Source organism: Anser anser, assembly GCF_964211835.1.
Source record: "Anser anser genome assembly, chromosome: 24".
Lineage (NCBI taxonomy): Eukaryota > Metazoa > Chordata > Aves > Anseriformes > Anatidae > Anser > Anser anser.
The window spans coordinates 7,790,232-7,813,803 of NC_139745.1; the positions used below are offsets into that span (position 1 = coordinate 7,790,232).

The following is a 23,572-nucleotide window of genomic DNA, read 5'->3' on the forward strand; positions in this document are numbered from 1 at the left end:
TGCTGGGAGCATCTCGGCTCTCCCCAGGAGGATGTGTGTCTGTCACAGTCCCACTTCCCCAGAGCAAGGGGGCCCTGAGAAGCAGCCAAAGGCGCGCAGAAGCAAGTTTCTTTAACATCTTGCTTCACTTTTGAGAGCTCCTTGATTTTTTTAAACTAGAAGACAAAACTCACAATGAAGTAAGCACGCAAGGCTCTGGCATCGCGTGCCCCATAATAAGGAACCATTTCAAGCCATCCTAATGACAGCTTGGTGTCTCGCTGCAGAGACGGGAGAGCCGGGATTTCAAAACCTCAGATTTTCCAGACCTCACTAGAGAAGTATTGGGCCAAATCCTCAGTGGAGGCAAACGGCTGTGCTCTGCTGCAGCCAGGAAAGAGTGCCAGCTGATGCTGGGTGTGGGTATGCCTGTCCCACCTGCCCATTCTCACCACAGCTGCACTCAGGTCACTCATTTTCTCTCCCCAGAGCAGTGGAAATGGCTATCAAATCTGGCATGTGCAAGGCTGAAAACGTCTGTCCCATTTGCAGACAGGCATGGGAAGATAATGATTCTCTGCTCATCTGCAAGGGGTAAGGTAAGACTAGAGCCGCTGCAGTAAACTCGCACTGGGCAGCGGGAAACCAGTGCGAGAGCAGAATCTGACCCGCTCGGCCGGGGCACTGAGCACACTCTCCTCCTGTGCTTCCTGGCATGCCCTTCAGAAACGATTGGTTTTCTCTTACCAGGAGGTTTTTGGTTTGAGACCATTTAACCTCAGGATGATCATTTTACATGGGGGCTATTTATAACCTCCAGGGGCTGCTTTACTGAAATTCCTGCAAATGGCTGAGGGCCAGATTCCTCTTCCATTTACACCACTGTCCTTGCTGTGATCTCCACTGTGGCCACATGGCCTTCACTCCTGGGGTGGAAAGATCGGACACATCCAGAGCAAATGAATCTCCAGAGGACCCTAATTCCTCTGAAAGAGGAATCCTATCTCCTACATTCCTGTCTGCTACAAAGAACAAACTCCAGGCACTGAGCTCAAGGAGCTGAGGTGCCTGATTCCCACCTCGGTGGCTGAGGCTGTTTCTGGGCATCCCAGCTCACTGGCCAGGTTTTGCCAGAAGCGGATTAGGAAGCACTCATGCAAACCACTAGGTCAGCAGAACTGGGAGGCCAACCAATGCCAGCAAGTTGGTTGACGGAGGGAGAGCTGCCCCCCCCCGCACGGGGGTACGAGGACACTGAGGACATTAAGGCTCAAAGAACCCAGGTGAGGGACAGTGGGGATGGGTGAACTCCAGCCTGCCCCATTCGTCCCTCCTAACCGGTATCTCGTTATGCTTTTGCTAATCGGCTTCTCATGTGTGTTACCTAAGAATGTGCCAAGTCGTGAGAATTACAGGCCTGTTAACTCTCGTGTTATTCTTGGCATGGGTTAGGCTCCACTTGCTTGGGTAAAAATTACGATCTTTGTGAATAAGCTGTGTGTGTGAGAGAAAAAGGGTTTTATTATTATTATTGGTTATAGTTAGAGTTGTGTCAAAAGGACACAGTTGGGATTAAAGTTACTAAGTTGATTCTGCTCCCAGTTACGCTGGTAAGAACCCACAGAAATTTTAAGACAGTTCCTCCAACTTGGAAACAACAGAGCCAAGAGCAGAGCGTGCACAAACTGCATTTTGCAGCATTCCTGGTACTTTGGATATACTCCGCAGGAATGATTTTAGATGGCTAATTTTGTGTGTCTCCACTCCTGCTGTCACTTGACATTTGGGAATTTGGCACAGGCGGTAACTTGTGGCCAGTTTCATTTTTCTTTTTGAATTTGTGTCATCACCTGACTCTTTGCTCCAAATGACACTCTTTGGGTTTCTGACGCTACAGGGGACTGTGCTAATTTAAAATATGCATTCCCCCCTTCCAAGACTCTTTTTATTGTACAGCCAATGAGTTGAGTCCATAAAACTCTCTCCTTTTAAAAAACAAAAAACAAATGATGATCCTACACAAAATGCCTATGTTCTTCTCATAAACTGTGCTAATATCAATGAAAATTCCAAGCATAAAGATTTGCATTTCAATGAGAAATAAATTAAGCTTTCACTGTAATTTCGGGTTGGGAGGAGTGTGGTAGCTTTTACAGTTTGGTAACGTTTTCAAACATGTTTTTGTGCCTGAGACACCCTCCTTTGCCAATGACATTGAGGTTTTCAAACATCTACGTCACTTCTGAAAATGCAATAAAAGCTTTTGAAACTTTTCAGCCCAAAACCTTCCAAGAGGCACAACTTTTCACCAAAACTCAAAATACAGTCTGCTTAATTAATATCTGTTAAGTCTCTGTTAGTACTTCTGCTGATTTTCAAAGGAAAACTACACCAAGATTAAAAATGCATGGAAAAGGATCACGGGCAATGTGCAGATGGGAGGACAGACTCATTTAATACATCATGGTAGTGTCTGGCTTTGCTGTGAAGTGCAGCAAGCTGGGAGTTGCAAGGCAGCTGGATATTTTCAAATGCAATGCCTATTTTGGGGATGAAATTCAAATGCAGGGGATTAGCAGACTGACCTCTCACCGGTAACTCTCCGAAGGACTGGTAGCAGTTCCTACCACTGTCCTGGCAAAAAGTGACAATGCAGACTCACAGGGAGTGCCCGAGGGCTCAGCTATGCTGATTGCAAATATGGGAAGAGCGAAGCCTGTGTGTGCACACACGCATGCGCCCATGCAGGTGTGCATACATGTGGGGAATTATGCTGGAGTTAGGTGATGGATCACCAGACTTGGCATAAACACAATGCAACAAGATAAGAAACCACTTGGATTACCATGTAAAGTATAATACACCCTTTTCTTGCTGATGCTTAACTGTCTGCGCGGGTGCCTTCATATCAAAGAAGCTACCGAATTCAAAGCATGCCTAGGTCTCCCTTGCATTCCTATTGAAACTCCTCAGTTTTACCTCAGACCCCATACCTAATGGTGCACTCGGTGAAATCTCCTGGGTTTACAATTCAGCAGACATCTGCTTACTCAGCAGGTGCAAGAAAGCTCCTGCTGACAAGATCCCGGTCCCACCCGCCCCGGCCCAATCCCTGAGCCCTGCGGCTGTCCCGGCTGCACGACGCCAGGCTGGTGCGTGGCTGGTACCTTGTATTGGAGTCTGGGCCTGTGACCCGAAGTGGCTTGGGGTGCTGAGAGATCCGCGAGGGCTGGGTGTCGTCGGGGTGACTCTCATGGACTGGCGCAGCCGTTCCAGCTCCCCGTAGCGGTCAGCGAAGGGTTTGGTTTGGTCTTCCAGCTTTTGCCTGTGCCCTGGAACACGATAAGAGAGGCTGGTGTCTGCTCAGCTCCCCTTTGGCTGAAGTGTTCTGTTAAGCACAGCGTCAGCACAGCAGCCCTGGTCCTCGTGGCGGCCTGGCCGGGCTGATATGCGGTGGGGGTCTGGAGACAGGCTCCGTGTGCCATTCCCAAGCCACCAGCCTGCGCCCCCCTCGCCTGCTCCCAGTGAGGGATGGGGGACACACGCGAGGTGGGAGAAGGCCTCTCTCCTGGCACTGCTGTGGCTGGGAAGCCAGCAAGGGAAATGCTGCATTTGAAATATTTTCTACAGCATTTGCTCAGGGCATCCAGGGAAAACTCTTTCTGCAGGCCCCTGCCTGGCTCTGCCCAGCCTATGTGGCCAGAGCCAAGGGGGCTGCAGGGGCCGGGAACAGCCACCCATGGCACTGCACCTCAGATGTGTCACTTTGCTTCTCCGCTCCTCTTCTCCTAAGCCTGTAAAATGGGGAGACTATTCACCTACCTCCCTGAGGCAGGGCAGCAACTAATGAGCATTTGTAAAACACTCCCAGCTTCTTAGGTAGCAGCTGCTGGAACAGGGCAATAACTATTAAATTTATGCTAATTGGCCTGAGGCAAGAGGCGCATGAAATACACTTGATACATAACTTTCGCATTTTACTATATTAATCATCACTGAACGGCTTCACTCTCTCTGGGCTGGATTCCAGTCTCAGTTACACCCGCACAAAGCTGGAGGGCCTCCAGCGAGGCCGGAGCTGCCTCAGCTTTATGTTCTGAACCAGTGCTGGGTTCAGCCCTTGGGTTTCCGTCACTCCTCACCTGCCGCAGCCAGGCAGCCACGCAGTGTCCCTGGCTCTTTATGCCAGTCACAAAAGGACCTCCGCGAGGTGGCAAACACCTGATCTCGGCATAGCCAAGCACAGAGCTCAGGGCACCAGAAGCGTGCAGGCTGGCAGGGAGGCCAGAGAGGGGCTGGGAAGGAAATGGGAGGCTCTCCTGAGAGCTGCACCTTACCAGAATCAGCTCTATGGCCCGGCACCCACCCAGCTGAGATCTCCGTGGCTTTTAGAAAGAACAGCAATGTTGCCGCACTCAAGAGGCACAAAACACAGCCGCCTCTTGCTTGCATGTCCCTCCCCAACCCTCCTCCCTCACATCTGCTTAGCGTGAGCTCAGTGTCAGTTTATAGCAAAGTTGCAGAAAGTCCCCAGACTTCCCCTCCTTAAACCTGGCGTCTGGTATCTTCTGATCTTGCCTCCGTTTGGCTGTCGTGCTGGGGCCACCCTCACAGGCTGCTCATGGAGGTGCCAGGTGGCTCAGCCAGGAGGGCACGGCCGTGACTGCAGGAGGGCCACTCCACTGCACCCCAGCACCCTGCGAGGCTGCACCATCCCAAGCTCCACCGTCCCCAGGCTGCTCCCAAGCAAAACTTCAGCCCCAACAAGAACGTGCCGATGCCAAAGAGCAGAACTTGCTATGAAAGGACTCCCAGCAGAAAGCAAAACCCAATGGTATTTTGAAAATGCATTTTCCCTGCTGTGTGAAGTAAACCAAGGAAACCTCAAATCAACACCATAAAAGATCTCTTCTAATCTTTGTGAGCCCCTAGACCTCAAGCATCTCTGTCTTATCTGAGGGCCTTCAGAGACACACAAGCAGCAACTCACATGGTGTTTGTGTTTTCCCCAAGGGGGAAAGCGTGTGCAGCGAGGTGTCTCGTTTTGGCCCACGTTTTATTATTTCAATATATGTTTGAACACACAAGAAAAAAAATAGGTTTAAGTTTTTTCTTTAACAGTTTTCTCAGGTAGGGCTTAGCAGAGAAGCTAAAGGGACTGCGAAGACCAAGTTGTACAGAAATTTAATGCAAATGTCCCTGCTTCTGTCTCAGCTGAAACCCAATCCTGCAGTAGCGTTTAGCACGTGACGGAGAAAATATTGAAAAATAAATCAAGTGATGTCTATCTTGATAATGCTTTTAAAGATTACTCAGCTATGCAACCTAACCAAGGGCTTCATGTGGCTGTACTGTGCTGCACTGTGGTTGCTCCAGTCCCTGCGCTGCCTGAACACAGGCACAGTCCCACAGGGTTTTTAAGCCTCGAGTAAATACCAGTGCTGTACTCACACCCCTTAAAAGGGGACGGGCTGTGGGCAGACCCAGCAACTACCAGCAACCCCCACCCCCAAACCTAGGACTGTTCCGACAAAAAGAAAGTAGAAAACTTGATGCAAATGTAAGTCAAAGCAAAGACTGGGTCTCATTTAGGAGTGAAACCCAGAGCAGAGGAGGAGTGAGGCCAGGACCCTTCCTGGCTCTCCCAGGCCATCTCCAGTTTGCACTGGCAGTGTCATAACTCCATCAACAGGGCTGGGGCTGGGCAGCACTGAGCTATACGAAATGAGGAAACAAACGAGTTAAAAACCACCAGCTCCACGGACTACCAACCCTGTTTGGTACAGGCTGTCTCCCCAGGACTTCCTGCCGCTTGTCACTGAGAGCTAGGGACGTCAGACTTTGTCACGCAAGAGAGAATTGCTATTAATGGGTTTCTTTCATCAGAACAACCTGAGCTTTTTAATTTCTGCAGTGGTTGGCTTCATTAAAGGCCCTTCTCCATCTACCCACAGCTGTCATGCAGAGGAAACCAATGCCGTCAAATGAACAATAGCTCGTACCTTAGAGAAAAGGAAGGTGGTTTCTAGCTTAACCCAAGGACTGACTCAAAGCCTCACAAAGTCAGTGGGTGGATTTTCAATCGACTTCAAACAGCTCCAGACCTCAGCCCCAGAAATCTGTCTGAGAAGTCTTCATCACCCTGAACAGTGAATTTTTGGGTACAAAACCTGCTGTTGTGTTGGAGACTTTGCATTGCGTTTGCCTCAGTGTGAGCGCCTTGCTCCGTCGCATGGCTTCCTGCCCTCCTCGGCCACACAGCCAGCTGCACTAGCACCAACTCGCACAGGTCAGTGTTCACGGAAACAACAGCCTTATGGTTATAACTTGATGGCGGCTGCTGACCTTGGACACCTTGTCAATGAAACGTGGGTTTTGAAGGTAGGTCAAGTTTCCAAGTCAGTCATCTCTGATATTCACTATGACAAGATGTAAATTTTGACAGATCACCTCAGCTCCTGGGATAAGCACACGACCTGTATCAGCATAGCAAATAAACAGTCCCACTGAACACTTCCCAGCTGGAAGAGACAATGAGCGTTTTACACTTTAAGCCAGTAATAAGATGCATACTGGAAATTTTGGGTGTTTCCTGCTGCAATGAAGCTCAGGTCCTCAAAGCTATGATTTAAAGACAGGCTTTCTGCATTAAAACTTTTCAAAGCCCAAACAGATCTTGCTCATCCTTCTAGGAGTGTGCAACCTGATACGGCTTCTGAAATGGAAGCCAGGATGGGGCTTCCAGGCTGTAGGGGGTGTCTACAGCGCTCAACAAGAGCAGCTTAGGTACAGAATATAACGTTGACCAAAGGTAGAAAGGGGCTCCAGAAACTTCATGACTTGAATGATACCAGATTCCAAGAGCTTGCAAATTTGATTTGGCCCAGTACAGGTGCTGGGGCAACTTGAAAAGCCCCCTGGGGCGCCTGGGGTCCTGGCCCCTGGTTTATCTGCGTGTAGGCACAGATGGAGTCACGGCAGGGAGAGGCAGGGAGCTGGCACAGCATGCTCTCTGCCCTGGGCAGGTCGGGGTTCGGGTGTCACGTTCGTCCCCGTCCCCTGCCATAACCCCATGCTACCAAAGGAAGGGAGAGCAGATGGTGGGAAGTGGCTTGGCCCTCCCCAGACATCTTGCTGCGAAGCGCTGGCAGCAAGATGGAGCGAAGGAAATGCAGAGCATTTCAGCTCAGGGCTGTATGTGTGTGTGTGTTCATTAACACACACATTTGCAGATCATTTCCTGAGCTCCACAGACGAGGAGACAAGAACCAGGAGACAGTAATGTGGGCCGGGGCACAGTGCCTCGGTTCTGATTATGCCGCAGCAGCTTGAGATGAGCCATCAGCAGCCACAGGGCCCCCGACATGTCCCCCTTCAAAGCAGGGCTTGTCACAGCTGCCAGCTCCCACCATCCTTCTCCCACAGCACTGCTCAAACCCTAGCAGCCCAGCTGAGAAGTACACCCGGATCAGCTGTGCAGCCATGCCGTGCACAGCCTAATGGCTTAGTTACTACACGTCCATGAGAACAGACCACAAGAAAGCAATCACCAGTGGATAAAACTCCATCTCAATGCACAAAATACCTTTCAAATCTCTCTTGTAGCCCTCAAAATAGGTATTTCGGAGAGACATGCCAATCCTCTACAGTGCGTTGAATTTTTTCCCAGTCTGAGCCTCGGCTAGACTATCAAGTCCCAGCATGTTCTCCAGAAACAAGCCACATGTGAAAGGCCTGCGTTACAGGAACATCAGGCCTGTCCCTTACAACAGATGGTCAGGTGGTTTCATCTTTGCACACCAACAATGCAGGATGACCCTCAGGTCTTCCCAGGAACCCCACCTCCAGCTCAAGCACCTTGGGAAATGCCCATCCAAGAAGCACGTGGTGGAGCCCCATGGCCACTGAGGGAGGGCAGGGCAGCGGAGCTGGGCTGCTCACGGCACCAGCAGCTGGAAAGGACTCCAGCATGATGTCTCTGCAGAGGATGGAGAGCTCTGCTGATTTCCAGAGAGCAGCAGCAGCCGGCAAGTGCCAGCGCTACTTCAGCCCGCTTCTGAAAGCAAAGAAGTTCACAGGAGGGAGCAGGAGGAAAGGAAGAAAGTGTTAGAAGGAACTGTCTCTTTTGGTGCCGAACAAAGTCAAGCACAGATAACTCATTATTCACATGTTTGAAGTTAGCCTGCTTACGCCATTTGGAAAGAGAATCAGTCACGGCGAGTCTTTGCTTTGGTTTCCTCTGGCTTTCGTGAGACACTACCGCTACTGTCTTTCTCCAGCTTTGAGAGAAAGGCGAGTGTGTCGCAATGTGCCTCGGCTCGCATGTTCTGGCAGAGGATTTACACTGACTTGAACAACGAAAGGAAAATAATATTTAAGGGGGTGGGGGAGAGAATTTTAAAAAGGCTGCTAATTTATAAAGCTTTTTTAGCTGGTGGTGGTCTGAGATGACTTGGCTGCCTCTAAAAGGATGAAAATAAATATCCCTCTTTTTGAAGGAAATACGCTGGCTCCCGGCCAGCTGGCAGGAAGCACAGAGATATGTTGCATTTACAGTAGGTTTTTACTGTCTGAAGCTACAGCAGTGGGAGAGATGTTCATTATATGCAGGCTGGTATTGATTAGCTGGTTTGCAAGCCCTTAATCTCCTCTCACTTGTGGGTTAGTCCCTTGACTTTGCTTGCCTCTGCCTCTCTCCCTGTCCACCCTGTGGTGGGAGGCTGTGCAAGCAGGCAGCTTCTGATAAATCCTATTGTACTTCTAGCCTTTTATTGCACCAGCAGACCCAAAAACTCATCCCTCTGGAAGGGAAACAAAGCAGGGCATTAACTCAGATGTTTAAACAGAAATCTTGGGTAGCAGTTCCAACAGCTCCTGCAATGCAAGAGCTGTGGCCCACATTCAATTTGAAAGGAACTTCACATCCAAATTTTGATGCAGCTTCAGTACAGACCCTGAAGAACAAGGGCTCCCCATCCCCAGGGTTTCAGCAGGAAGACTCAGTCTTTCTAGATTTGAAGGACATTTAAAGTACTTCAAAGCGCAAGTAAAGTTGGTGGGAGTCTCAGCAACAAACTGGGTAAAATTCATCAGGTTTAAGCATTTAGCCTGCTTGTGCCTTGCTGAAAAACCCCGCAAGTGCTTTCCTGTATTTTTCCATCCTTAAATACCCCTGAAAATCTGGCTCTGAGACTGCAGAGTCAATTAGGAGGTTTTTAAAGGTTTTGACTGAAGATCTGAAAATTTCACACGTGTCACAAACTAGCAGATCAGAGCACATCTGTAGGAAATACAGCAGCTTTCATAAGAGGGTGCAAAACCTACCAGCCTCACTGGCTTTGCTGCATTTCCTCCCATTTCCAGGAAGGCAAAATTCAATTATGGGCTGTGATCCAGTTCTCATGGAATTAGGCAAAAACCTTGACTCAAAGATTTCAAGGCTGGGCACTTGGGAGGAAGCAGACAAATCTCAGGCACATCCAGCTGGTATTGCCTCAGTCTAGTCTGAGATCAGATTTTCAAGTGCATATATATATTAGCTGTCACTAGGTAGATCAGTGGATTTATGCCAATTTCCAGCAGGCAGTGAGTTAATGCCTGCTATCTAACAACTTGAAATGGGACCTGCATGGTACCAGTATAGCTGGTTTTTCCCATCTAATAACCTGTTCCATTAGGGCAAGCACATCAAATTCCTTTGGGCAACCCGGGTTAGGATACTCTGCCCTGGACAGGGAGGACCATCTGCTGGGTTCAAACCTGTGCAAGGAGTATGCTCTGTTACAGCTAACAAACATGAGATGCACCTGATGTTGTGGGGCCATTCAGCAGACAACCGGATATAGGAGCTTTTGCCAGACAGTCCTGTGCTCTCAGTAACACAGCACAACCCAGATCAGATCCAAACTTTCCCAAGGTCGAGGATGCTGAGCATTGGATTTCCCCTTTACCCTAGGACAGAGCTGGAGTGAAGCCCTGGCATTAGAATATTAATATCCCCCAATCCCAGGACTGAGCCCTGAGCTCCATCTCCAGAGACCAGCTGGTATGTCAGATAATTACAGCTCCTGCCGAGCTTTACCAGCACTCACAACGCAATGCTGTGAGAGCCCCAGAGCAATGCTGCCGGCATGGCACCCCTAGTCCTCTGCACAATGCTGCTTCTCCAGAGCCAAAGCAGGGGGATCACGCACAGGCTCACCTCTCCATGCTGCTGAGCTGTCTGCTCCGCATGTGCTTTTGGGAGGCGTGCAGCTGGGAGAGCAACAGCAGCCCCAGCAAGGAGGCGCCGCTCTCGGCTGCTGGGCACCTTCCCACTGCCGACATCCTTGGTGCAACAGCTTGGAGGCACCAGGGCCGCTCTCTGCTTGCTGCTTTGCTGCTCCTCCCTCCCCTCTCCTACTACAGTGCATAGATTCACTGGAAAGAGTAAGATAAAATAATGCAAAATCATGTCTAAGCACCTTCCGCTGCAGGATATGATTTATCTCTGGCTGATTGCAGAACAGGTGACTGGTCTCCGGCAGCAGAAGAGCAGGGTCTTAGGAACTAAATTTCATCTCATTCTGAGTCAAATCTTCTTCCTCCCTCCACCACATCATTAAAGTGATTGGTTGCACTGATAAGCTCTTTCAGGAGGGAGAAACGAGATGTGTCCTGCCTTGGTATCTGATGTGATCTTGTGGTTTTGTTTGATAGTTCTGGTCCTTTAGCTGTTGTCTTCCCTGAAACAAAACTTGCCTTTTAGCATTGACTTTTTTCTCTCTTTCAGTCTGCGACCCTTTGCACTGTCCTCGTGAGTTTGCAAATCCTGCCCAAGGGGAGTGGGGCTGCAATGCATCAATAAATCTGCAAGACGCAGTCCTAGCTGCAGTTCAACAAATTCTCACCAACAACAACTTCCGCATACACGTCGTGCTCCCACGTCACCCACTACCCACCAGGTTATTAGATTCACTTTACAAACAGGTAAAATAAGATACAGGACAAATTGCTGGGACACCCCTTGTGAAGGAGCAAAGCTTGCCAACATCCTTGTCACAAATTTTTTTTTTTTTTGGGGGGGGGGGGGGGGGGGGGGGCGGGGGAAGGTCCTGGCACCTGCGTGCTATCCCATCTCATCCCTTTGGACAGCTCTACTTGGTTCACCCATTGGATTCCGCAGAAATTTCTTTTGCTATTTATTTGTACAGCACCTGGCACAACTCGCCCCTGTGCACAAGACCAAAACACCACTGACATCCTTCTGGAAGTAGCCTTCTATGATACTTTGTTCTCCAGATGTGCCCCATCCACCAGAGGATACTCTTGCTCCAGTTTAATCTCTTCCGAATACACTATCAATGTCTTGTCTGCAATTCTGATTTTTTTTTTCCAAAGCCAGACCAGGATCAGGTGTGTTCTCCTACTCAGCTGAGAATCATGCCCTGGGGTTTTCCAAAGCATTCAAAAGCAGGAGGTGTTGCAACCAATTTCAACAAAGATTCTTTGTACAATGCAAGCAAAAATAATTTCCCTATTCTGACTCCCAATACTGCTTTGCTTAGAAAATATTGGTCATTTTTAAGTGAAATGATTTTGAAGTTGTTATACACTGGGTGATTATAAAAGCAGAGGTGGAATTTACCATAAGCACCAAATAAAATAATTAGAGGAGTGAATTTACTGGAGCCCATATAATTTTGGTTGCTCTATTAATACTTCTTTCAAGGCTGGGATTACAGCCTCAAGCTATAGCACCAAAGGACCAGGCAACGTGAACCCACTGCTTTGGGTGCAGCCGAGCAAACTTTGCTCTTGCTGAGGAAGGTTCTGTGAGCCCCTGGCAGCCGGGGAGCCCCAGGACAGCTCCGTACCCAGCTGAGGGGCAAGTGGGGCCGGAGGCTTGCACAGCCTGGCCTGCCAAAACCCAGAGCCTGTCTGCTTTTCTTCCCAAGTGATTTTTGCCCACCCGGAGCCGAACCCTCACTCCCCCTACACCTTGTCTCTGCCCAGAAGGGGTTAACTGGATAGCAGTACCTATAAGAAATTAGAGGAGGAGGTAGTTTAACATAATTGCTTGCGATGCATGTATCAACAGCAGTCCCAAACTGCCTCTGCAAGAAAACAGTGCCCTGGACGGTCTCAGCAGATACCAAAGGGTTCAAATTCACCCGCTGGGATCAAAACACATTAGCAATGGGAATACAAACAGAGAAACCCTGCTTCACAGCAAGTACTGATTTGCAAGGACTCCTGCATGAACTCGGAGTCTCACACCTGAGCTGTGTGGATTCAGCCCTGGCCCCAGCCCTGACCTCCTGCCTGGCCCCTGGTGAACGGTGCACCAGGGTGAATTAAAGGGACCTGGTGGATGGGGCAGGAATGGGAGGTGCATCGCTGGTCGGGGTGTGCAGTGATGGCACCAAGGCCCTGCCATCATCCCAGCCCCTTGTCCCAGCCAAGCATTGGCTTTTCATTTTTCTCCATTCAAAGAGCAAACAGGACATGGAAGGGTGGGATGGAGCAGGCCAGTCTCTGTGCAGGAGGCGCCCTCCATGCAAGTGCCCCATGATGACAGCTTTAAGGGACAGTAAAGAAAACAGCAATGGAACTAAAACATTAGGATACGCTGCATTTTCCTGAGTATTTAACATGCATGCTTTGTTTCATGACACTCTGAAGATCTCATGCCCTGTTCTAAGCCCTTTCTGCTCCTCCAGGTAGGAGCCTCCAGTGGGGCAGGATCTGTGTGGCAGAACAGGAACAGAGGCCAGAGAGCTCCCCAGTGACTGCCCAGCATGCCCAGGGCGAGGACAGCACCACCCCTGGGCCAGGGGCCAGCGCAGGGAGCATCTGCTTGGCTTCCGTGAGGGCTCATCTCGCAAACTGCAGCGCATCCAGAGCAAACAGTTAATAACGGAAGCAAGAAACTGTCACTCAGGATTTCCTCCTTTTCCTCTCCAGGGAAGGGGACAGGCCTCAAGAAGTGGGAAATCACCCTAGTTTAAGCACTGCACTTTAAATTTAAAAAAAAAAAAGATAGCAGTTTTACAATCAACAAGTGACTGTCCAGGAAGTGGTGAGGTCATTTATTTAAATGATCTTGTTGGTTTGATTTATTTATGGTCTTTTTTTTTCTTTTTTTTCTTTTTTTTTTTTTAATAGTTCCCGGACAGACTGGGAAACATTTGTTTATTTATATCTAGCTTAAGACAAGCAGGGGAAAAAAATAAAAGACCCTAATAATACCCCAAACTATCACCCCACGGGAGCACTTAAGCAACAATCCTGGTTTTAATTACAGAAATATCTCAAAGGCAAGTTTCATGCATCCCCCCTGAGAAACCCTTTCTGCCAAGATAAAGATCTGAAACCATATAATCCTGGCACAACGCAGCCCAAGTCCTGGTATGAATTCGAGCAGAAAAGCAATAGACCCTGTAATAATTTATTACCTCTTCTCCAAGGGCTTTCCGGACAAAAATCACATCTCTGAGGACAAAAGGCGCAGCAAACGTAGGGCATCACTGCCATGGCCCTGGGCAAGCTGCAGACCACAGGGTCCCAAGACTGCCCGCAGTAAGATTGCAATAGAGGATCACTTTGTCCTTGCCCCTTTTTGGCCCCCACCCTGTCACCCTGCTTGGCTGCATTCCTCTCCCTTCTACTCCCCAGCTGGTTTTAGCTATCCCTTGCTAACTCACACCATGTCCGCTACGCAGCAGATGCTGACACCCCGTGTCACTGCAATGGGAACGCCACAGGTTTTATTCCACCACTCAGGTTCACAGAGCCAGGGGCGGCGACATCTCCCTGAGCCTCCCCGCAGCACTGCCCTGCGGAGCTCTTGCGGGTCCCTCTTGCACCTCATTTTGCTTCGAAACCATGAGACAACTGACACTTTTTCCCTTGCGGAGGAAGCGTGGTGTGGATTTATGCAAATCCCTCTGCAGTGCAGGTCCACGCGACAAAACATCCTCAAATCAGCCTTCCAAAACCACCGCTGGGCTGGCAGGCAGGCAGCAGAGCTGCGTCCCCGCGGGCAGGCGCCCGGCATCACCCCGTTCGCCGGCAGCAGCTCTTCCTCTCCCGACGCTGCCAGTAATTTCCTTCTCTGAAGCACGCTTTACAACAGGGCCAGGATGTGATGAGTGAATGCACGGACCATTTAACTTCATAGTACAACCCCCATACAGCCAAATTTCTTAGAGGTAACTGGAATGTTTCTGCTTCATCTTTCTCTTTTTTGCCCTCAAATGGTGCAAGTGAGGGAAGTCCTAAAGAGGTGCTCTTTGCTACAAGTACTATGTAGTCAGAAATCTGGCCAGATATTTTATAAACCAGAAGTCAGCAAGTAAATAACCAATGCCACAATATATTAAACACAGTTTTGTATTTTTTATGGCATTGAAGTCATTAAGGCATGAAACCATGATGCAGGTGAAGGAATCAGTTTTGCACAGGATGGCCATATCCCAGCAAAAGCCAACACAAGCTTGGCAAGTTGCACCACTGGGGGCCCCGAGGAAGACCCTGCCACCAACAGCCCTCGCATCAGCCCCAGACACCAGAGAGCACGGAGGGGCTGACTCAGCTCTTCGGCCTCACCCAGCTGCCACGCAGCACAGCCTCAGGTCTGGGCAAACTGCCTTCATCTTCAAATAAATAAATCCCCACCGTGCCTGGGGCTACAGAGGTGCTCAGGGAGTGGAGCTGGTTTTGGGGTCGAACCTGGTGCTGAACGGAGACTGCTTGCTGCAGGGACGCACAGACCAACTCTACCCCACAACCACAGAAGCTGAAGTACTGAAACCTCCCAACACAGCCCACAGCAAATGCAAAACCCTAGGTGCTCAGCCTCACAGTCCCCTGTCCCAAGCCTGCAGGTCAAATTTGGCAGGAATGGAGGCTCAAATTAGGACAGCACCATCTTATAGCAGATACGTGGTGATTTCTATTCGTTACCATCATACTGGGGTCTCTACAGAGCTTGTTCTGACTAACGGGGTGGAATATTGCACTTCTTTTCCCTTCCCTGCATAAAACAGGTTTTCATGTTTTGCTGTTTCTAGCTGTAAATCTCAGACTCATTGGCAGCCATGAGGATGGGGAGTTCTGGGGGAGGAATCGCTTTCCTCACTAGTGCCGCCCTGTGCACCCTTTTTCTCTCTGCTTCAATCTGAAGCATCCACTGAGAATAGAATAAAAAACCCAGAACCCTCAGAATTCAAGAAAATCAATTCAGACGCACCTTAAAAATAAATAAAAGCAAGAAAGAAGCTTTTCCAGGGTGGTTTGTGGAGGCGCCGATGTTTGAGGTGCTGGGGCCAGAGAGGCGCTGGGCGTGGGATGAGAACCGAGATGGAGGCGGCGAGATTGGGGTGTGGGCAGCGGAGCCGAGGTGTGTCCAGGCTGGCGGGTCCAGCACAGGATGGGGTGGTTCAGGGCGCTGGTTTTTATCAGTGCAGCTTCAAGGTGGATAGAGAAGCCACAGCAAGGTATGTGTCATCTCAAGTAAGTGCTGATACAACCCTTTCTCCTCCTCAGCTGTCACCTGGGCAGTGCCGGCACTGCTGGAAGAAATGCTTTTACAGAGGGTCTTGGGGCACCTGGCATTACCAGCCAGTCTTTTTTCTCCTCTCCCCCCCTGTGCTTGCAGCCAAGAGGTCCTCATGCATGGGGTGCTTGAGTGCAGCCTTGCACCCACTGACCCAGGGACAGAGCTACCATTAACACCTTGCACAGGAACAGCATTCCCATCTGCAGGAAAGAGGGTTCCTACCCTCTGCAAACCCCACACTCTTGAGTTCCCTGCTGAGAATGCGTGGCCGTGCTACAGCTTGGACTGACATCACACGCAGGGGACAGGCGGAGAGGGAAACCCTCACCCAGCCGAGGCTCTTAAAAATATCAAAGCAGAACCCAGCGGTTCTTGGAAACAACTCAGAAACGTGGGAGGTGAGAAGCCTTTCCACCCGCCAGCTACGTGCTGCGCGAGGGGGGAAGGGGTGCTCCGGGCACAGCAGAACCATGGCCACACGCTGCACCCACTGCAGGGGCTCTGCTCCCAGCACGTGTTTCCAGTGGATGTGAGGAAGGAGCCTTTTGGAGAAGTGGCCATGGAGGGGACACCTTGTGCCTGCGCAGGATAGGCCCAGCCAGGAAATCCCTGCAGGGCCAACGTGGTGGGGAGTGGGAGCCTAAATGCTTTTGCTAGGCGGTGGTAAGCCTGGCACTGATCCATCTGTCCCCTCCCACTCCAAGCCCAGCAGACACCACACAGCACAGGGACATGCTTACTGTGGTCACACCGAGCAGGGACATCACCAAAAGCACCAAGTCTCCAACACACGCACCCAAAACAAGCAACAGACACCAACTTGCAGCCCAGCGGCCCTCACCGTCCGTGAGCACTTGCTTTGCTGCTCGCAGCCAGGGCCTGTCGGTTGGCCAGGGAGAGGGGAAGGCAGGAACCCCGCTGCCACCCCACTCCTCGGGCATGGAAAACCGAGGTACAGCCCCTCCTGCCCTCATCCTCCTTTCCATTACTCGCTCAGGACAGAAGTGTAAAAGCCACAGTGTAATAGCAAGTGGGTCTGTGCTGGTGCCTCAGCCCCGTGCCTGATCCCTCTTCCACATGCTTTTTTGTTGGGGGCAGTGACGGGCGAAAAAGCCAGCTCTGTGTACAGCTTGCCCAGCACTGAACCTCAGGAACAGACCTTATACTCCAAACGGTCCAGGCCCTCACCACATGAGCAGAGAGGGCTCTGGACATCCTGGGATAGCTGCCCTGCACCCTTCCCACCTCCACAGCACCCACACTCAGGGCTCAACACCCACTCATGGCCGGGGGGTGGTTTTCACCCCCAGCAAACACAGCTGGGTATATACATGCTGCCCCACAAGCATTATGGATGGGTGATCACATCTGCTGTGGCGCCCTTTGCTCCTCACAGCGGCCAGGACAGCAGGGATGCGGTGGAGACAAGAAACAAGGGGTTAAGGGCTAAAGGGCTTTAATACAGAGAGGTTAAGGAAGACTGAACAGCAGCAAGAAAAGTCAGAGCAAATTAAAGACACTGAAGGAAAAAAGAAGGACTTTGCACAAGAGTTCTCAGAAGACGGACAGAAAGCAGCTATTGCTGCAAGGGATGAGCTGGGAGGAGGACAGCAAGTGAAAAGGGTTGATAAGAAGTGACAGAAGGCAAGAGGGAAGAGCTGTAGGAAAGGAAGGGGAAGGCACCCAACAGGTAGGTGTGAGGGGGGAGGCCCTGGAGATGCTCTCATTTATCCAGCCATAGACTAAACATCACTGTATAGCTTCCAGCTATTCATTTTTCCATGTTCTGCCTTCTGTGGATTATTTTGCAAGCAGGCATGGATGCGAGAGACTGCACAAGGATTGCAGCTCAACTAAGTCGGGTTTTTGCTAAATAAAGAACTGCAGAGAAGGGAGTGGGGAGAAGGAAATTCCACAGGAAGTTCAGATATTTTATTACTTCCTGTTTGTACAAAGTATGTCAACACTTGGCACCCAATGCACCATTTGTTTAGAGCTAAGGTGTCAACTTGAAAGAGTGTCCTTGATCTCTCCAGATCTAACCCACAATGAAGCAGAGAAAAAAAAATCGAATGAGTGAACAGGGCACTCGGGAGCAAGCCTGCATCATGGCTTGCAGGAGGTGCTCATGAACCACAGCCAACATGAGCACTTGACCAAAGCCACCACTGCTACCAGCCCTGTGCACAGCACAACCCTACTCTTCACTTTGCTGTGGGCTATAACCCACAGTTTTGCCATGGGTCCTCCAAACAAGCACATCTGGGTGTCTTCAACACATCGGTCTGGCTCTCCCAGTCTCCCCATCCGGGTTTTAACCACTGGCCCCGCAATGGGCTTTGGCTGCAACCCGGGTCCCTGCAATTTCTCACCCAACTCAACTTGATTTCAAACTCCTCAGATGTTTTCTGGGCAAAGCTTTAGTTAAAAGACTTGCTCAAGGGCTGAGATGAAGTGATGGGACAGGGGTGGAAGATGAATGGGAAGCTCAGAGGTGGGGCGTGGAGCAGAGCCGCGTTTCTGGCCAAAAACCCCACGAGAACATTTGCTGGAGGAATTTCACCGCATCTGAGAAGATGATGCCCAGGGCTTTCCCAGGATACCAAGACAAATGGCCAATTCTTTCCGTATGAAGGATGCTTTTCCGCACGATCACACCAGCCCCTCCCCAGCCGTGTCCAGCCTCCAGCACCAGCCAACGCCAGTCATGCACAAGAGGAGCCACCATGCACCACATCCTTCTCATTTGCAACAGGGCAGCCAAGAAGGGGAAAAATATTTTTACATATATATTTACATCTATAAAAGCACCTATGTAATATCCATGCATGTATAAAAATAATTGCAAGTCCTGCCGGCAGTTCTCCCAAAACCAAGCAGGGGAGGGGAGCACGAGCTATCGTGCATGGCCAGAGACGGTTGTTACCGGAGCCTTACCAGCTCCCTTCCCAGGTCAGCAGGTGCCAGGCACTCCCAGGGGTGCTATCCCGGAGAGCCACCCAGTGGCAGGTTAGCCAGGAAAACCACCTTTGGTTTCTGTGACCAGGTGGGCCAACATCATTTTACAGCCAGGATTTCTGCAGGGACAGGCAGGGACAAATGTAGTTTTATTTTTTTAAATTTCAGATTAATTAGAAAATGAAAACCAATGAAGTATGACAAAGGCGAGAACTTTTTTTTAAAAAAATTTTTCCCATACAGTGTAAGACTGTATTTTCACAAGACATGAATGAATTCCCAGTTTGACCCGGGGCTTACAAATATGACCTTTACAGCCAACAAACCTATGACCATCTGCAGAAAGCAGAAGAACTACAGCTTAGGTTTAAACTCTTCAGATCAGCAATTTATAGGATTTGGGGAGTGGGGGAAGTACTGGGATGAGGAAAAAGATTGACCTTTAGGGTCCACACAAGACAAGCGAATAAGCAACAAATGAATACTACACAGAGCTCATTAAAGAGCCTAAATCTTCAGCACAAACATTATGAGGTACACAAATCAGAAAAAAAGCAGCAAACTGCTGACCTTGCATGCCAGGACGGCATCCCTCAGGCAAACCAAGCAAGAGTCAGGGCCAGCTGCTCCATCCTCAGGTTTTAGCTAATTGTGCAAAATGAAGGCACGGCACCAAGGCCAGGAGTGTCCACGGCTCAAACCCACAGCTCCCTGCCTAGCTACAAATCCTGCGCCTCCGTATCGGAAAGTTTAAATTAAAGATCAGTAATGATCAACCAACATGTTGAAATTCAAAATGAGGAGTGGGTATGATTCAGCTTGGTTTTGGCAAGTGCTGAACGTTGGTGAAGTCAGAGCAAACCAAACACTAAGAGTAGTAACTATCTTGCCTTGTATTATTATTTATGTATTCCCTATGATGGTGATGATGATGATGATTATTATTATTAGAAAGGCGATCTGATGCAGCAGACAAGGGGCTGAACCAGGAGCCGAGACCTGGTTTCTATTCCTGACATGGAACAGTTATGCAACTCCCTGCCCAAACCCTGCCTGCTTTCCCCCTCCCAGCCTTGGTTGCCCATTCCCAGGTGTTTGCAGTGCCCACCATGACCCATGTTTGCTCTCCACTGCCACAGCACTGTAACAGGGACATGCCTTATGCTTATGGTTTTAAAAAACAAAACACCAAAAAACCCACAGCATTGCAGTGCCTAGGCACCGGCTCTGCAAACAAGCACTCCAGACCAGCAGCCCAACAGGCTTATATAAAGCTTCTAACACCCCAAGCTCCAACATTAAAAAATAAAAAATAAAATAAAAAAAGAAAAAATTAAAAAGGGGACCAAAAAAAATCAACAAAAAACAAGGCAAATAAAACTGTCTTGCAGAGGTTACAGCCTTGACCTGGCTTGACATCAAGGGGTGCTGATGGCCCAGCGACAGCATCAACAGAAAATATTTTCTAAAGCATATTTAGAAGGATCAAACTGTTTCCCTTAAATTTGGGCACTGATGGCTTTACATACTAAGCGAACAAACTCTGCTTTATAGTCCCCAGGGTGGTGCTGAGCATGCAGGAAGGCAGAGCTGGAGCAGAAGGACAGCAACAGAGGGCTGGGAATGAGGCCCTGGGACCCCACCTCACAGGGGTCCCACCAAGCAAGTAGTCAAGGAAGTGGGAAACTCCTCCTGCTGACATTATTGGAGCATTTCCCCAATCCCCTCTGATCATAGGAGAGGTACTCCAAGATGAATTTAAACTACCCCAACTCCAAAAATCAACCAAGCGCAGCCAGTCTGCAGCTGCCATTGCAGAGACACTGCCAGCCCCGCTATATCCAAAAGACCCTTCTTGATCACAACAGAAAGATGGTTCTGTAGTTGAATCGTCTGCTTGGTTTTCTCAAGCAACGCAGCCTCCATCAGCGGCCACTACCAGACAGAGGCTTTGACAACCTGAAAGTGAAACTGCCAACAAACAGAAGGGGAAGGTGCCCTGCGAGCTCTCCTGGGCCCACGTGGACAGACAGGCAAATAGAAGCACAGAGCATGGAAAACCTGCAAACATGTTATTAATCAGAAATTCAGCTTCTGAAGCAGGGCACAGAATCTCCAGCTTCATAACTCCCCCCACCCCAAAATGCGTTGCACACCCCCACGGTTGAGCCCTTGTCATTTCTACTGCATCCCAAGTGCCACGAGGAGCAGGGCTGTACAACCGCACAGACCTTGAGGGGACACGGAGCACAACAAGAGGGAACAAGCAGCAGGCAGGACACACACGGTGCTCCATGGAGAAAAAGAAAACAAAGACAATCCAGGCACACTCCTGGGGTTTGCCTGACCACACCGTCGTCTTTGCTCTGTGCGCTGCGAAAGGCAGCTGCCCCAGCTGCAGAGGCATCCTTCATCCGCATGGCCAGGGAAGGTTCAGCCCCCTGTGACAGCCCCCCACACTGCTCAGCAGCAGCCAATAAAACATAACTTACTTCGTGGCTCCCGGGGTCCGTCTACAGTCACTTTAATGGCTCGGTGATAGGTAGCGACTTGGGTGGGGTTGGTGAACACTGTGATCGTCAGGGTAAAGCTTTTTCCTAAGGGAGGGGGGGGAGAGAAAAGAGGATATTCACATCGGTTCAGCTCCTTTCAGAGTAAATTGCTCCTGCTGGAGAAAACTCAGACACAAATATCTACATACACCAAACTCCAGCACACATATCAGTTAATTTTATGAGACATTATTGTCAAGACAAAGCTCGGCCAGCTCCCGCTGGGGTTCAGCTGGCTGCAGCGAAGACAGACTTGGACCTGGTTCAGAGCAGGAGCCTGAACCTTCCTGGACAGAAAAGTCACTTTTCCCCCTTCCCCTCCCCTCTCCCAGTATCGACCCCTCTACCCACAGCAGCTTCCTGTTGCTTCCCTGTTTGGACATTTCCCTTTTTCCCATGGGAATCCAGCCCCAAAATGCAGCACTGGACACTGGATCCCCTCTGCAAGGGACAGATTTGGGTCCTGGCACCCATGGAATACTCCTAGAGAAACAATCAGACAAGATCACATCAGTTTAGACATGACGGATGATGGTATTTGCTGGGTAAAACTGGTGGCTGTGGCCCTGCAGAAGCACCTACACAGGTAGGTTTGGAGGGGAGCTACACTGGGCTCTTGGCCATGGGGGCACCTGCGGCACACAGCCCACGTGTGCTCATGCCAGGCTGCAGCAGAAATTGGAAACTGCAAAGCCTGCACCAAATATGCCCAGCTTTGTGCACCAGAACTGGCCACCACACGCATGGCCCCATGGGCTGCGGGGACTGTCCCTTTGTTCCTGTCCCCCCAGCCCCAAATGGAGACCAGGAACACGCTGCCAGAAAAAGATTTCATACATCATCATGGTGGGCTTTTAGTGATGCTTTTGACGCACCAAGCTTTTCACTTTTTTTTTTTAATTATTGGAAAAAAAAAAAGTGGGGAGCAGGGAGGTAGGTGGTGAAAAGCTCTCCAAACCCAAAGTTTGCAAGAGCACAACAGTGACATTTTCTGGTGGAACACGTTTCCATTTGCAACCCCCAAATGCTTCTGGCATCGCAGAGGGCATTTTCTCCCCATGCAGAGAGGGAAGCGGCAGCAGCACGCCCCCGGCCCGGCCCCCGCTCCCCCCCAGCACCCGCTCGCAGACCTCTGCCCGTTGCTGGCGGGTCGGGGACACCATCGCCAGTCGCAGGGCTCGGCAGCGCCGGCTCCTCCTGAAAGGGCCTCGGCTCTCCCGCCCCCTCCCGGGGCATCCCCGCAGCGTTTGGGAGTTCCGCGGGTAAAGGGGGGGCCGCGTGTGCGTGCAAGGGAACCGCGCCAGCCGATCCCCCAAGAGCAATCGCCACGGGATTTCAAAGGCAGGCGGTATTTCAGAGGCAGAAAACCCAGCAGAAATCGCCCTGAAGTGCCTGCCCAGTCGCCCCCGAGCTCCTCCAGCCTTCGCTTCACTCACAAACACCTCCACCGAGCAGCAAGAAACAGCCTCCTCTCCCTCTTCCCTGGGTTAGAGTTTTCCAGATCCCAACCACCATCTGTCTATAAGGGTGGATCTGAGAGTGCCTATAGCAAAAATAATTTATTGTATTTACACAGCTAGGCAGGAAAAGAAAAAAAGAATAAATAGAAAAAGAAATTATCTCCTGCAGAGAACACTGAGCAGTTATCTCAGGTGGGAAGTTTCTCTACAGGAGTGTTGGGGGGAGGGAGGGGGTGTTAAGGCTGGCTTTAAGGCAGACGGCAAGAAGGATTTGTGAAAGCCAGAAAACAATCCATGCCGACTTCAGCTTTCAAAATTAGACCAGACAGTGCAAAACCCTTCAGCTCATTCTCCACACAAGAGGGATTCTTTTTTTTTTTTTTTACCCTCTCAAATGAAAACGTAACCCCCAATGAAGCAGCCTCGCCGCCAACCTGCACCAAAGAGCCACGCTGCCACAGCCTGCGGAGCACGGAGGCTCCCGGTGACTGCGTTCACATAAAAACAACCGACACAAGCAGAGTACTTGTTAGCAAAATGTCTGCAGAAACCGAGTGCACAGATGAGGATTATTAGAAGAAATTATTTAGGAAGCTGTTTCACGGGAAGAAAGGCAATGGGAGAGAGCCCTTTTTGTTCGCGTGCGAGCGCAGCGCGGTGGGAGCAGGCAGCGCGGCCGGCGCGGGGAGCACCCTGGGCACCCAGCGGGGGCTGAGCGGAGCTCACAGCTCCGTGCTCAGCGCCGCTACCTTCTCCTAGGTGTGATTTTTTTTCTAATTTTAATTATTTTTCTTTTCCAAGCGACAATTCCCCTGCCTTTCGGTTTCACTCCCTGCTCACCGCAGATACAAACACCTCTGCGCGGGGAGCAGCGTCCCCAGGGAGGATGGCTGCAGAGCGGAGCCGGCCGTGACATTTTGCGTCTCTAACAGCTCTCAAAAATCCTCCCATGAGTTGAAAATGACAATTATTACTCAGCACCATTTTTACTCATTTCCCGCCTTCTCGGGAAGCCGGGCTGTGGTTACTCCTTCCCACCGCTCCCCGGCCCCAGCAGCCGCTCGGGAAGAAGCCCGGCTCCC

At 50.3% G+C, this 23,572-nt stretch overlaps 1 protein-coding gene across 4 annotated transcripts in view; it reads right to left on the minus strand.

Moving 5' to 3' along the window:
* The window catches only part of RUNX3 (RUNX family transcription factor 3), a 60,754-nt gene that overhangs the window by 12,047 nt on the left and 25,135 nt on the right, over positions 1–23,572 (minus strand). For all 4 annotated transcript variants that reach the window (XM_083810124.1, XM_083810121.1, XM_083810123.1 and 1 more), the window contains exons 4-5: positions 20,971–21,075; positions 3,147–3,311 (exon numbers count right to left, since the gene is read on the minus strand). In XM_083810124.1, coding sequence (XP_083666250.1) covers positions 3,147–3,311; positions 20,971–21,075 — 270 coding nt within the window. The remainder of the gene's footprint in view (positions 1–3,146; positions 3,312–20,970; positions 21,076–23,572) is intronic.